Genomic DNA, 14,660 nt, shown 5'->3' with positions numbered 1-14,660 from the left:
CGAGGGTGTTTGATAATGCCCTTTTTTCTCAGAGTTCAGGAGTTATAGCGTCAAATCTATCTAGCAATTCTCGGATCACAAAGATTAACGAGTGCTTGGAGTGATGCAAAGAAAGACCTAAATTGGTAATCCCTTATGAGATGATTGCTGAGGATGTGGAATAATATTCAGAGCATTCACTATACTCTAAATTTCTAGGTTTAAGAGTATCCCTTTAATTTCTAGAAAATTGGGCTCAGAGAGTCTGGGAGCCAGAGGGTGAAATGGATGTCACGTTGCTTGCAAACAACTTTTTCATGGTTACATTCACCTGCATGGCAGATTGTAATAGGGTATTTGAGGGCAGGCCCTATTTTTACAACCAGGTTGGGCTATTTGTTAAGCCATGGCATGCAAGTTTTAACCCCTCTAAGGAGCTTCCAAATCGGGTCCCAGTGCAGGTTTGGCTACCTAGATTTCCAATAGAGTGTTGTCAGGAGGATGTTTTCCATATGCTTGCTTTGATGTTGGGGAAACTAGTAGGGTCCTCAACCCAAACCCTTGGGAAAAGGGTTACGAATTTTGCTCGAATCTATGTGGAGCTTGATTTGAGTAGACCATTGCCAGTTGGAGTTGAATTATGTGCGAATTCACATTTTTGGGTGCAACAACTTGATTATGAGACCCTTCCCTTCTGGTACCAATTTTGTCATGAATATGGCCACCTACTACGTAGGTGTTCAAAGGCCAAGCCAGTTGATCAGCAGCCTCCACCCCCTCCTCATCACAATCTTGGGGCTAATAAAGGGAAGAAGCAAAATTTAGGAGAGGAAAAGGATGCTGAGGGATTTGTATAGGTCAAGGCTCACAATTGTAATAGAGGTCAAAAGAGGACTTTGATGGAGAGACAAAAGGAGGATACCTTTAATAGATTTTAAGTCCTAGATGAGCTGGGGCAGCAAGAAGTTATTCTGAGATCAAGTAGCTTGGCTCATTTGGTTGTGGAGTCTGATCAGGAGATTGTCTCTTCTGACCCTCCTCCTACTCCATAGGTTGAACCTACTATGCCTATGGTCACTGATGGGCAGGTAGGGGCTCAGGTGTCTCTGGGGTTAAATGCTAGTTGGGGTCAAGAAGCAAGGGGCATGGCCCTTCCTACAAGGAGTGTAGTTTCGGATATGGATAATCATGGAAAGTTTTCTCCTCACTTGAGTATTCTTCAGAAGGATGGAAAGTAGGGGGTTTCTGAGAAAAGTGGTAAAAGTGGGCGTAAGAAGGTCATGGAGAAGATTAAGATGATGGGTGAGAATCTGGTGGAGTTAGGAGCTATCAAGACCTTGGATTCTCATTTCTTGGCTTCCCAGAAATGATCATTATTTCATGGAATGCAAGGGGCTTGAACAGTGGCCCTAGACAAAAAGTTGTTCAAGAATTGGTTAGAATTCATTCTCCTGATGTTCTTTTTCTTCAGGAGACCAAAGTTTCCATTGAGAGTATGATGAGTATAGCTCCTAAATTGTGGAAGAATGGTCAATGTCAGTGCATTGGAGTGCAGGGATCTTCAGGGGGGTAGCTTGCCTCTGGAACCCATGAAAGATCCAGCCTATGTGGAGGATATCCTTTAGATCTTCTATTTCCCTAGTCTCTCTATGCTATGAATCAGGAGAGTCTGTTCTTCTCTCCAATGTCTATGCCTCGATTGAGCTCCAAGGTAAGATCCTTACATGGAATAATATTCATTTTGTTCGAGGGTTATTTCCTTATTTGTCATGGATTATTGCTGGAGATTTTAATGCTATTCTAGATCTCTCTGAAAAATGGGGGGGTATCGCAAGACTTGAGCCCTCCTCTATGCTTCTTCAAGATAACATTTCAGCACTCAACTTGTTGATATCAAGCCTAGTAATGACCAGTTCACTTGGAATAATAGAAGAATAGGAGATAATTGCATTTCAAAAACATTAGATCGCTTCATGGTGTCCTATTTTTGGGTGGGTGGATTATGGTCATCTAGGTCTGAGATTTTAGATTGGAGAGGGTTAGATCATTGGCCCATTAAGTTAGTTATTTCCTCCTACTGGTTGCCTTAGAAGCCACCTTTTAAATTCTAGCTTATGTGGTTAAGGGACCCTAACCTATATGGCTATGTTGCTAAGTGGTGGAAGGATGGTAGACCTGCCTTTGGTACAGCAATGTATATCTTTGCTAAACTCCTACAATATGTTAAATTTCAGCTTAAAAGATGGAACAGGTATTGCTTTGGTAATATTTTCCAAGAGAAATATGCGGCCCAGGATGAGTTGAATGATATTACCAAGTTGTTAAGGGAAGAGGGGGTGTCAGATTATTTGTTGCAGGAGGAAGCTAGGGCTCTGAAAACTTTGGAGGAGTGGGAACTGAGAGAGGAAATCTACTAGAAACAAAAAGCTCGTATTGTGTGGCTTCAAGAAGGTGATAAGAATACTGCTTTCTTCTTCAATTCAGTTAAGGCCAAACAACATGGTAACTCCATATCAACCTTGGTGAATGCTAGGGGAGAGATTCTCTCTTCTTCTCAGGATATTTTCAGCGAAGCTATACAGTATTTTGAGTCTTTATTTAGGGAGGTTTCACAAGGGGACTCGATTGAAGAGGCCCAAGTCCTTTCTTGTATTCCTTCTTTAGTCTCTTTGGAAATGAAAGAGCATCTTATGAGCACCATCTCTTTGGAGGAATTAGAGGGGACTATTTTCCAAATGAAGAAAGGAAAAGCTCCAAGTCCAGATGGCTTTCCGATTGAGTTCTTCCAGGAATTTTGAGATATTATCAAGATAGATTTATGGGCAATTGTTCAGGAATCCCAGAGAAACAAGCAAATGCTCTGGGCTCTGAATTCTACTTTCCTTGCTCTCATCCCCAAGGAGGAAGGGGCTGATCCAATTAGTCAATTTTTCCCTATCTCTCTATGCAATGTTATTTATAAAATTATATCTAAGCTGATAGCTAACAGGTTAAAAAAGTGGCTTTCCAAGTTAATTTATGAAGAACAAAGTGGCTTTATGATGGGGCGCCAGATCCTAGATGGGGTGGTTGTGGCGACTGAGACTATTCATTCTATGGCCAATTCTAAAGACAAGGCTATGTTCATTAAGTTGTACATGGCTAAGGCATATGACAGAGTCCATTGGTCATTTCTCCAAAGGATTCTAGGTGCCTTTAGTTTTGAGGAGGAATGGATTCGGTGGGTTTTGAGTTGTGTGAATTCGACCTCTTTATCAATCTTGATTAATGGGGAACACTCTAATCTCTTTGGTGCTTCTCAGGGTTTACGGCAGGGTGATCCCCTATCTCCTTATTTGTTTCTTCTTTTGGTAGAAGGTCTGGGCCAGTTGATAAAAAATAATGTGGAAGGGGGCTTTATTCAGGGATGGCAATGGGGAGGAGGTCTCCTTGTGCAATCTCACCTATAGTTTGTGGATGATACAACCTATATGGGTATGGCTACCATTCGGAGGCTTCTAATATACATAGAGTGTTGGATTATTATCTTGCTACTTCAGGTCAGAGGATTAATGAGGAAAAATCTTCCATTTATTTCTTTAATACTCCACCTTCTATTCAGAGGAGAATCACTCATATTCTGAGATTCCAAATTGGAAGTCTTTCGATGTTCTACCTTAGCATTCCTATCTCTGGTGGTAGGAATTCTAAGGAATCATGGTAGGTTATTCTTGATAAGTTCTGGGCCAAAGTTACTCATTGGACTCACCGCTAGCTATCCTTTGTGGGATGGGTCCAACTGATTCAATTTGTGGTTCAAGCTCTTCCTCTCTATAGGAGTATGGTTCAGGTGGCACCGTTGAGCTTTGGTAGGGAATTGGATTCCTTAGCAAGAAAATTTTTATGGGCTAGTAATCTATCTTCAACCAAGTGGAGTCTTGTCAAATGGGAGGTTGTCTGTAGTCCAAAATGGTTTGGTGGTCTTGGCTTATGACAATCAGTGCTGACTGGTACTGCTCTGGCTGCTAAATTGTATTGCCGTTGGTGTGTGGAAAAGGAATAGGTCTGGGCTAGGATTTTGTCTCTAAAGTACCTTCTAGGGATCCCCCATAATGATATTCCTTAGTATATCTTGTGTGGGAAAGGCTCTCTGATTTGGAGTACTCTCAAGAAAGGAGCGGCGCTCATTAAGGGTGGCTTACACTGGATCTGCAAAAGTGGCTTAGAGGCTCAGTTCTGGCATGATGCTTGGGATGGGTATCCTCCCTTGGTTGTTTAGTATCCTCATTTGCACAGGTTGTCTTAGAGTTTCTGTGATGCTGGATGGTCAAGAGTGTGCGACTTTAAATCCTTTTCCCCTCAGGGTCAACTAGTGGAGGCAAGGTGGAAGAATTTGAAAGAGTGGCCTATTTTTGGTTCGGAAGCAGAGCGGGCTGAGCTCTAGTTCATTCTTTGGGGTTAGGACTATAATTCCCTTAGGGGTGTGGATGTGTTGTCTTGGTCCCCTAATTCAAAGGGCATTTATACTATTTCCTCTGGTTATCAGGAGTTGCTCTCCTAGCAGTTGGTGGGAGGGGAAGTTCATTGGTGGAAGAAAGTTTGGAGTCAGTTTTCTTGGCCAAAATGTAACTGCTTTATTTTGACCTTGGCTTGGAACAGATGCCTGACATGGGACAATATTTGGAAGAGGGTTTTTTTCAGCCCATCGAGATGTATCCTTTGTACTAGTGGGGAAGAAGACTCTACGCATTTATTCTTCCATTGCTCTTTCACTCTACAGTTATGGCATTTCTGGTGGGAGGTTTGGAAATGCTCGTGCATTCACGCCTCCTCTCTGATGGATTTTTTGTTGAGACTAGGGAGGCCCCCATCCCTGGATTCCTTTTTGTAGGATGTTTGGTATACTGGTCCTACCTTTTTGCTATGACAAGTTTGGCTGGAACAAAATCGGATAATATTTCAGGGAGAAGCTTTGGGGATTCAACAAGTTTGGATTAGAATTCTGGAAATGATTCAGGACATAGTCATAACTAAAAGTGAGATGGTGATGCCTCTCGAGAGGGACGATGCTATAATGGTTGACAGGTTTGGAATTCAAGGAATTTCTCCAGACTCTGCCTGTGTTAGGAGAGGTAAAAGGGTGAAACATAAAGTCCAAAGGATGACCCAGGGCCTGCTAGTATAGGTGGGATTGGCAGGGACTCTTTTGGAAGGTTGATTTTAATATTCTCAGTCAATAAAGGGATGCAAACTGTTAATAGAATGGAAGGTTTGGCCATTCTTTATGCTTTGCAGAGTGCATATGCTTTGGGGTGGCGCAAGGTGATTTGTGAATCTAACTCTTAGGTTCTTGTGAATCTTCTACTTGAGAGGAAGTGTTCAGATGTTAGTTGGGAGTTGTCTTTGATAGTGCAACAGATTTTACAGGTTAGTTCTATGATGGATTCAGTGTCTTATACCAATATTCCAACTGAGTGGAATAGGGCAGCTGATAGTTTGGCAAAGTGGACATCTGGAAATGTACATGGTTGGTGGATTAATGAGTGGGAGCAGCTACCAGGTGAGTTATATCAAGACTTAGAGAGAACATTGTCAGAGGATGTAAGTGGAATCAGGGAGAGTTGATTTTGCCTCTATGGTCTTTCTATTGTTTCTAGTGTTTCTTGGGGTTTAGGCCCTGTTCTGTTTTGTATTGCTTTGCTCTCTTCTTCAATAAAGTTTTTACCTGTCTTTTTAAAAAAAAAAAATTTAAATAATTACATTTAATTAATCAAGATAGGCGTATTTATTAAATGTATGTAAAAATATGAGCAAATGTGAGTATGAACTCCAGCAGTGATTCGATGCAAATTCTCCAAATTCATCCTCTCCTAAAATAAAGAGATGAGGGTCTCTTAAATAGACTTTCCTAGAATCCATCAACGGTTGAGATCAAATTCAATCAACAGTTAGGATTAAAGTTCAAGTTCAGTCATAAAGGGAGATTTCCAAATTAAAGGGAGTTAACAGATTTAATTTGAGTAAAATAAAGAATTAACTGATTTAATTTGAGTAGAAAAAGGAGTTAACTGATTTAACTCATTTTTTATCAATAGTGAACTAAAAATTTCCCTTTTTGAACTAAAGAGATATTTTGTTGAGATATTTAATTTAATAAAACGAGATATGATCTCATAATTAATTTTTCTATTTAATTAAATAATTTATTAATTAATAAGAGACACTTTTCTTCTTTAACTAAATAACTTCATTTAATTAATTAGGAATGGCTTACTATTTAATTAAATAACTATGTTTAATTAATTAGAAGTATGTACTCCATTTAATTAAATAATTTCATTTAATTAATTAGAAATACCTTTCCCATTTAATTAAATAATTATATTTAATTAATCAAGATAGGCATATTTATTAAATGTATGCAAAAATATGAGCAAATATGAGTATGAGCTCCAGCAGCGATTTGATGCAAATTCTCCAAATTCATCCTCTCCTAAAATGAAGAGGTGAGGGTCTCTTAAATAGACTTTCCTGAAATCCATCAATGGTTTAGATCAAATTCAATCAACGGTCAGGATTAAAGTTGAAGTTCAATCATAAAGGGAGATTCCCAAATTAAAGGGAGTTAACAGATTTAACTCATTTTTTATCAATAGTGAATTGAAAATTTCAGTTTTTGAACTGAAGAGAGATTTTGTTAAGATATTTAATTTAATAAAATGAGATATGCTCTCATAATTACTTTTTATATTTAATTAAATAATCTTTTAATTAATTAGAGACACTTTTCTTATTTAATTAAATAACTTCATTTAATTAATTAGGAATGACTTCCTATTTAATTAAATAACTTTGTTTAATTAATTAGAAGTAAGTACTCCATTTAATTAAATAATTTCATTTAATTAATTAGAAATACCTTTCCCATTTAGTTAAGTAATTACATTTAATAAATCAAGATAGGCGTATTTATTAAATGAATGTAAAAATATTAGCAAATGTGAGTATGAATTTTAGTAGCGATTCGATGCAAATTTTCCAAATTCATCCTCTCCTAAAATGAAGAGATGAGGGTCTTTTAAATAGAGTTTCCTAGAATCCATCAATGGTTGAGATCAAATTCAATCAATGGTCAGGATTAAAGTTGAAGTTTAGTCATAAAGGAAGATTCCCAAATTAAAGGGAGTTAACAGATTTAATTTGAGTAAAATAAGGAGTTAACTGATTTAATTTGAGTAGAAAAAGGAATTAACTAATTTAACTCATTTTTTATCATTAGTGAATTGAAAATTTTGCTTTTTGAACTGAAGAGAGATTTTGTTGAGATATTTAATTTAATAAAATGAGATATGCTCTCATAATTACTTTTTATATTTAATTAAATAATCTTTTAATTAATTAGAGACACTTTTCTTATTTAATTAAATAACTTCATTTAATTAATTAGGAATGGCTTCCTATTTAATTAAATAACTTTGTTTAATTAATTAGAAGTAAGTACTCCATTTAATTAAATAGTTACATTTAATAAATCAAGATAGGCGTATTTATTAAATGAATGTAAAAATATGAGCAAATGTGAGTATGAATTTCTGCAGCGATTCGATGCAAATTTTCCAAATTCATCCTCTCCTAAAATGAAGAGATGGGGGTCTCTTAAATAGAGTTTCCTAGAATCCATCAATGGTTGACATCAAATTCAATCAACGGTCAGGATTAAAGTTGAAGTTCAATCATAAAGGAAGATTCCCAAATTAAACGGAGCAAATGGATTTAATTTGAGTAAAATAAGGAGTTAACTAATTTAATTTCAGTAGAAAATGGAGTTAACTAATTTAACTCATCTTTTATCAATAGTGAACTGAAAATTTTTCTTTTTGAACTAAAGAAAGATTTTGTTGAGATATTTAATTTAATAAAATGAGATATGCTCTCATAATTACTTTTTCTATTTAATTAAATAATCTTCTAATTAATTATAGACACTTTTCTTATTTAATTAATTATAAATGGATTCCTATTTAATTAAATAACTTTGTTTAATTAATTAGAAGTAAGTACTCCAATTAATTAAATAATTTCCTTTAATTAATTAGAAATACCTTTCCCATTTAATTAAATAATTACGTTTAATTAATCAAGATAGGAATATTTATTAAATGTATATAAAAATATGAGCAAATCTGAGTATGAATTCCAGCAGTGATTCGATGCAAATTCTCCAAATTCATCCTCTCCTAAAATGAAGAGATGAGAGTCTCTCAAACAGACTTTCCTAGAATTCATCAATGGTTGAGATCAAATTCAATCAATCGTTAGGATTAATGTTGAAGTTCAATAATAAACAGAGATTCCCAAATTAAAGGGAGTTAATAGATTTAATTTGAGTAAAATAAGGAGTTAACTAATTTAATTTGAGTAGAAAAAGGAGTTAACTCATTTAACTCATTTTTTATCAATAGTGAACTGAAAAGTTCCCCTTTTGAACTGAAGAGGAATTTTGTTGAGATATTTAATTTAATAAAATGAGATATACTCTCATAATTACTTTTTCTATTTAATTAAATAATCTTTTAATTAATTAGAGACACTTATTTTATTTAATTAAATAACTTCATCTAATTAATTAGGAATGGCTTCCTATTTAATTAAATAACTTTGTCTAATTAATTAGAAGTAAGTACTCCATTTAATTAAATAATTTTTTTTAATTAATCAAGATAGGCGTATTTATTAAATAAATATAAAAATATGAGCAAATGTGAGTATGAATTACAGTAGCGATTCAATGCAAATTCTCCAAATTGATCCTCTCCTAAAATGAAGAGATGAGGGTCTCTTAAATAGACTTTGCTGGAATCTATCAACGGTTGAGATCAAATTCAATCAATGGTCACGGTTAAAGTTGACGTTCAGTCATAAAGGGAGATTTCCAAATTAAAGGGAGTTAACATATTTAATTTTAGTAAAATAAGGAGTTAACTGATTTAATTTGAGTAGAAAAAGGAGTTAACTAATTTAACTCATTTTTTACCAATAGTGAACTAAAAATTTCCCTTTTTGAACTGAAAAGAGGTTTTGTTGAGATGTTTAATTTAATAAAATGAGATATGTTCTCATAATTACTTTTTCTATTTAATTAAATAATATTTTGATTAATTAGAGACACTTTTCTTATTTAATTAAATAACTTCATTTAATTAATTAGAAATGGCTTCCTATTTAATTATATAACTTTTTTTAATTAATTAGAAGTAAGTACTCCATTTAATTAAATAATTTTGTTTAATTAATTAGAAATGCCTTTCCCATTTAAATAAATAATTACATTTAATTAATCAAGATAGGCATATTTATTAAATGTATGTATAAATATGAGCAAATGTGAGTATGAATTTTGGCAGTGATTCGATGCAAATTCTCCAAATTCATCCTCTCCTACAATGAAGAGATGAGGGTCTCTTAAATTGACTTTCCTGGAATCCATCAATGGTTGAGATCAAATTCAATCAACGGTCAGGATTAAAGTTGAAGTTCAGTTTTAAAGATAGATTCTGAAATTAAAGGGAGTTAACAGATTTAATTTGGGTAAAATAAGGAGTTAACTGATTTAATTTGAGTAGAAAAAGGAGTTACCTGATTTAACTCTTTTCTTTATCAATAGTGAATTGAAAATTTTCCTTTTTGAACTAAAGAGAGATTTTGTTGAGGTATTTAGTTTAATAAAATGAGATATGCTCTCATAATTACTTTTTCTATTTAATTAAATAACCTTTTAATTTATCAGAGACACCTTTTTTATTTAATTAAATAACTTCATTTATTTAATCAGGAACGACTTCCTATTTAATTAAATAAATTTATTTAATTAATTAGAAGTAAGTACTCCATTTAATTAAATAATTTCATTTAATTAATTAGAAATACCTTTCCCATTTAATTAAATAATTACATTTAATAAATCAAGATAGGTGTATTTATTAAATGAATGTAAAAATATGAGCAAATGTGAGTATAAATTTTCACAGCGATTCGATGCAAATTTTTGAAAATCATCCTCTCCTAAAATCAAGAGATGAGGGTCTTTTAAATAGACTTTTCTGTAATTCATCAACGTTTGAGATCAAATTCAATCAACTGTCAAAATTAAAGTTGAAGTTCAGTCATAAAGGGAGATTCTTAAATTAAAGGGAGTTAAAAGATTTAATTTGAGTAAACTAAGGAGTTAACTGATTTAACTCATTTTTTAATGAATAGTGAACTGAAATTTTACATTTTTGAACTGAAGAGAGATTTTATTTAGATATTTAATTTAATAAAATGAGATATGCTCTCATAATTACTTTTTTTATTTAATTAAATAACTTCATTTAATTAATTAAGAATGACTTCCTATGTAATTAAATAACTTTGTTTAATTAATTAGAAGTAAGTACTCCATTTAATTAAATAATTTTGTTTAATTAATTAGAAATATCTTTCCTATTTAATTAAATAATTACATTTAATTAATCAAGATAGGCATATTTATTCAATGTATGAAAAAATATGAGCAAATGTGAGTATCAATTCCAGCAGCAATTTGATGCAAATTCTCCAAATTCATCCTCTCCTAAAATAAAGAGATGAGGGTCTCTTAAATAGACTTTCCTAAGATCCATCAATGGTTGAGATCAAATTCAATCAACGGTCAGCATTAAAGTTCAAGTTCAGTCATAAAGGGAGATTCCCAATTTAAAGGGAGTTAACAGATTTAATTTGAGTAAAATAAGGAGTTCACTTATTTAATTTGAGTAGAAAAAGGAGTTAACTGATTTAACTCATTTTTTTTTATCAATAGTGAACTAAAAATTTCTCTTTTTGAACTAAAGAGAGATTTTATTGAGATATATAATTTAATAAAATGAGATATGCTCTCATAATTAATTTTTCTATTTAATTAAATAATCTTTTAATTAATTAGAGAGACATTTCTTATTTAATTAAATAACTTCATTTAATTAATTAGAAATGGCTTCGTATTTAATTGAATAACTTTGTTCAATTAATTAGAAGTAAGTACTCCATTTAATTAAATAATTTCCTTTAATTAATTAGAAATACCTTTCCCATTTAATTAAATATTTACATTTAATTAATCAAGATAGGCATATTTATTAAATGTATGTAAAAATATGAGATAATGTGAGCATGAATTCCAATAGCGATTTGATACAAATTTTCAAAATTCATCCTCTCCTAAAATGAAGAGATGAGGGTCTATTAAATAGACTTTCTTGGAATCCATCAACGGTTGAGATCAAATTCAATCAACAGTCAAAATTGAAGTTGAAGTCCAGTCATAAAGGGAGATTCACAAATTAAAGGGAGTTAACAGATTTAATTTGAGTAAAATAAGGAGTTAACTGATTTAATTTGGGTAGAAAAAGGAGTTAACTGATTTAGCTCATTTTTATCAATTGTGAACTAAAAATTTCTCTTTTTGAACTGAAGAGAGATTTTGTTGTGATATTTAATTTAATAAAATGAGATATGCTCTCATAATTACATTTTCTATTTAATTAAATAATCTTTTAGTTAATTAGAGACACTTTTCTTATTTAATTAAATAACTTCATTTAATTAATTAGAAATGGCTTACTATTTAATTAAATAACTTTTTTTAATTAATTAGAAGTAAGTACTCCATTTAATTAAATATTTTTTTTTAACTAATACAAAATACCTTTCCCATTTAATTAAATAATTACATTTAATTAATCAAGATAGGGATATTTATTAAATGTATGTAAAAATATGAGTGAATGTGAGTATGAATTTCAGCAGCGATTCGATGCAAATTCTCCAAATTCATCCTCTCCTAAAATGAAGAGATGATGGTCTTTTAAATAGACTTTCCTAGAATCTATCAACAGTTGAGATCAAATTCAATCAATGGTCAGGATTAAAGTTGAAGTTCAGTCATAAAGGGAGATTCCCAAATTAAAGGGAGTTAACAAATTTAATTTGAGTAAAATAAGGAGTTAACTGATTTAAGTTGAGTAGAAAAAGGAGTTAAATGATTTAACTCATTTTTTATCAATAGTGAACTGAAAATTTTCACTTTTTGAATTGAAGAGAGATTTTGTTGAGATATTTAATTTAATAAAATGAGATATGCTCTCATAATTACTTTTTTATTTAATTAAATAATATTTTAATTAATTAGAGACACTTATTTTATTTAATTAAATAAGTTCATTTAATTAATTAGGAATTGCTTCCTATTTAATTAAATAACTTTGTTTAATTAGTTAGAAGTAAGTACTCCATTTAATTAAATAATTTCGTTTAATTAATTAGAAATACCTTTCCCATTTAATTAAATAATTACATTTAATTAATCAAGATAGCCATATTTATTAAATGTATGTGAAAATATGAGCAAATGTGAGTATGAATTCCAGCAGCAATTCGATGCAAATTCTCCAAATTCATCCTCTACTAAAATGAAGAGATGAGGGTCTCTTAAATAGACTTTCTTGAAATCCATCAATAGTTGAGATCAAATTCAATCAACGATCAGGATTAAAGTTGAAGTTCAGTCATAAAGGGAGATTCTCAAATTAAAGGGAGTTAACAGATTTAATTTGAGTAAAATAAGGAGTTAACTGATTTAATTTGAGTAGAAAAAGGAGTTAACTGATTTAGCTCATTTTTTATGAATAGTGAACTTAAAATTTCTCTTTTTGAACTGAAGAGATATTTTGTTGAGATATTTAATTTAATAAAATGAGATATGCTCTCATAATTAATTTTTCTATTTAATTAAATAATCTTTTAATTAATTAAAGACACTTTTCTTATTTAATTAAATAATTTCATTTAATTAATTAGGAATGGCTTCCTATTTAATTAAATAATTTGCGTCGGTATTTTTGGAAATCTTCTGCAGTCAATTTTGGATTGGGGTTTTATTGTTTGCATGGCAGGGCTTGGGATTTCTTCTTCGTTGGTGAGAACAGATGGTTCTTCTCCAACTATGCATGCAATGCGATCTGAATCATTTTATTCAGGGGAGAGCTCCAGGTTGAAAAAAGTTAATGGTTGTTTTCCGCGTAGCCATGATCGCCCTGTTCTGGTTATTCCTCCAACGGCTGTAATGGAGGACATTGATTATTGGACCAAGTATGCTTTGATATGAAAATTTCTTGGAATCTGGATTTCCCTATCCGCTCTTGAGGCATGGATCCGCCGCTCAGGGCAGGTGGAAGGTGATATGGAGATTATGTTGGCGGGGAATAGTTATTTTTTTGTTGTATTCTCTTGTATGTCTGATCGGGATCGTGTTTTTGAAGGAGGCCCTTATTTCTACAACCATGTGGGGTTATTTGTCAAACCTTGGCATTCAGGTTTTAATTCTGCTGAGGATCTCCCTTCAACAGTGCCAGTTTGGGTTCGCTTGCCTCGTCTACCCTTGGAATTTTGGCGTGAAGACATCCTTCGACAAATTGCTGCTTTGTTGGGGAAGCCAGCTGTGATCGCACATCAATCCCTCGATAAAAAGCTTATTTCTTATGCTAGAATTTGTGTTGAAATTAATTTGAATAACCCATTACCAGATTCTTTGGAAATTTGTATGGGGGATTTTTCTTGGGTGCAGGAGTTAGATTATGAATCTCTCCCTTTCCGTTTTCATGAGTATTGTCATTTACTACGTCAATGCCCCTGTAACTCAAGTTTCAAAGGAGTGGATGGTTCTACAGCTGGCAATACTGGTGGTTTGGCAGATACTACAGGGAAAGGACAATCTCAAATGGCTAATACTACCAAGGGGATGAATCCGCAAGATGCTACAGGTAAGGGTAAGGCTCAAATGTAGGATAAGGATGGATTTACCCCTGCTCGCCCTCGCGCTAAGGGTTGTGGTCAAAAGTGGCCTCTGAAAGAAAGATTATCTAATTCAGGTTTTAACCGCTTTGAGGTGCTGGATAGTATGGTTCTAGAGGAGGGTATTCCTCCTCCTATCTCTTCTGATCTAGTTTGCCCAGATGAGAGATCTATTCCTAATGATGCTTGTGGGGCATCCCAAGTTGTAGTATATCAGAACTATGAGGGCACTGTAGCTCCTATGATAGAGGCTCTGGTGACTCCTATAGTGTTGGAGGATAATGATGTTGTTTTAGCTGACTTGGTTAAGGATGTGCTACCATCAGGTAAGGGCAAAGGTTCTCCTCTCCCCTTGGGGTTGATGTCTTGACCCTTTAAGCAGGCTTCTTCTACTCCTCTAAGGAGTGGGCGCAAAACAAACCAAGAGAAGATTAAACTCACATGCGATATATTGATTGAGTCTGGTTCAGTGAAACCTTTAGATTCTCATTTTCCCAATTCTACCCAATGATGATTATTCTCTCATGGAATGTAAGGGGGTTGAATAGCATCCCTAGACAAAAGGCTATTCATAACTTGGTGGTTGATCATAGCCCTGATGTTTTTTGTATCCAAGAGACTAAGCTCTTTGTGGAGTCTATGGTCCAACATGCCTCTAGTATTTGGTCTCGTGGCCAATGCCAGTGTGTTGGGGCAACAGGCAGTGCAGGTGGTTTAGCTATATTTTAGGATCCTCAAAAAATTTCTCCTCTTGGCTGGATGTCTTCTCGCTCAGCCCTCTCTATGGTAGCTTCTTCTCTAGACTCAGGAGAGGTAATCATGGTTACTAATGT

At 33.3% G+C, this 14,660-nt stretch overlaps 1 protein-coding gene across 1 annotated transcript; it reads left to right on the top strand.

The window, feature by feature from the left end:
* Positions 1-263: 263 nt before the first annotated feature.
* On the top strand, positions 264-2,396 carry LOC149576480 (uncharacterized). The gene is made up of 3 exons (XM_089794513.1): positions 264-830; positions 1,068-1,213; positions 2,231-2,396. The coding sequence occupies exons 1-3, from the start codon at positions 264-266 to the stop codon at positions 2,394-2,396; spliced, it is 879 nt and encodes a 292-aa protein (XP_089650639.1).
* The last annotated feature ends 12,264 nt before the right edge of the window (positions 2,397-14,660 follow it).

The sequence above is a fragment of the Cupressus sempervirens genome, chromosome 1, assembly GCF_028749045.1.
Source record: "Cupressus sempervirens isolate cs-2001-9-10 chromosome 1, ASM2874904v1, whole genome shotgun sequence".
Lineage (NCBI taxonomy): Eukaryota > Viridiplantae > Streptophyta > Pinopsida > Cupressales > Cupressaceae > Cupressus > Cupressus sempervirens.
Note: the sequence above shows the minus strand (reverse complement) of the source record. Positions and strands in the feature narration are given on the sequence as shown.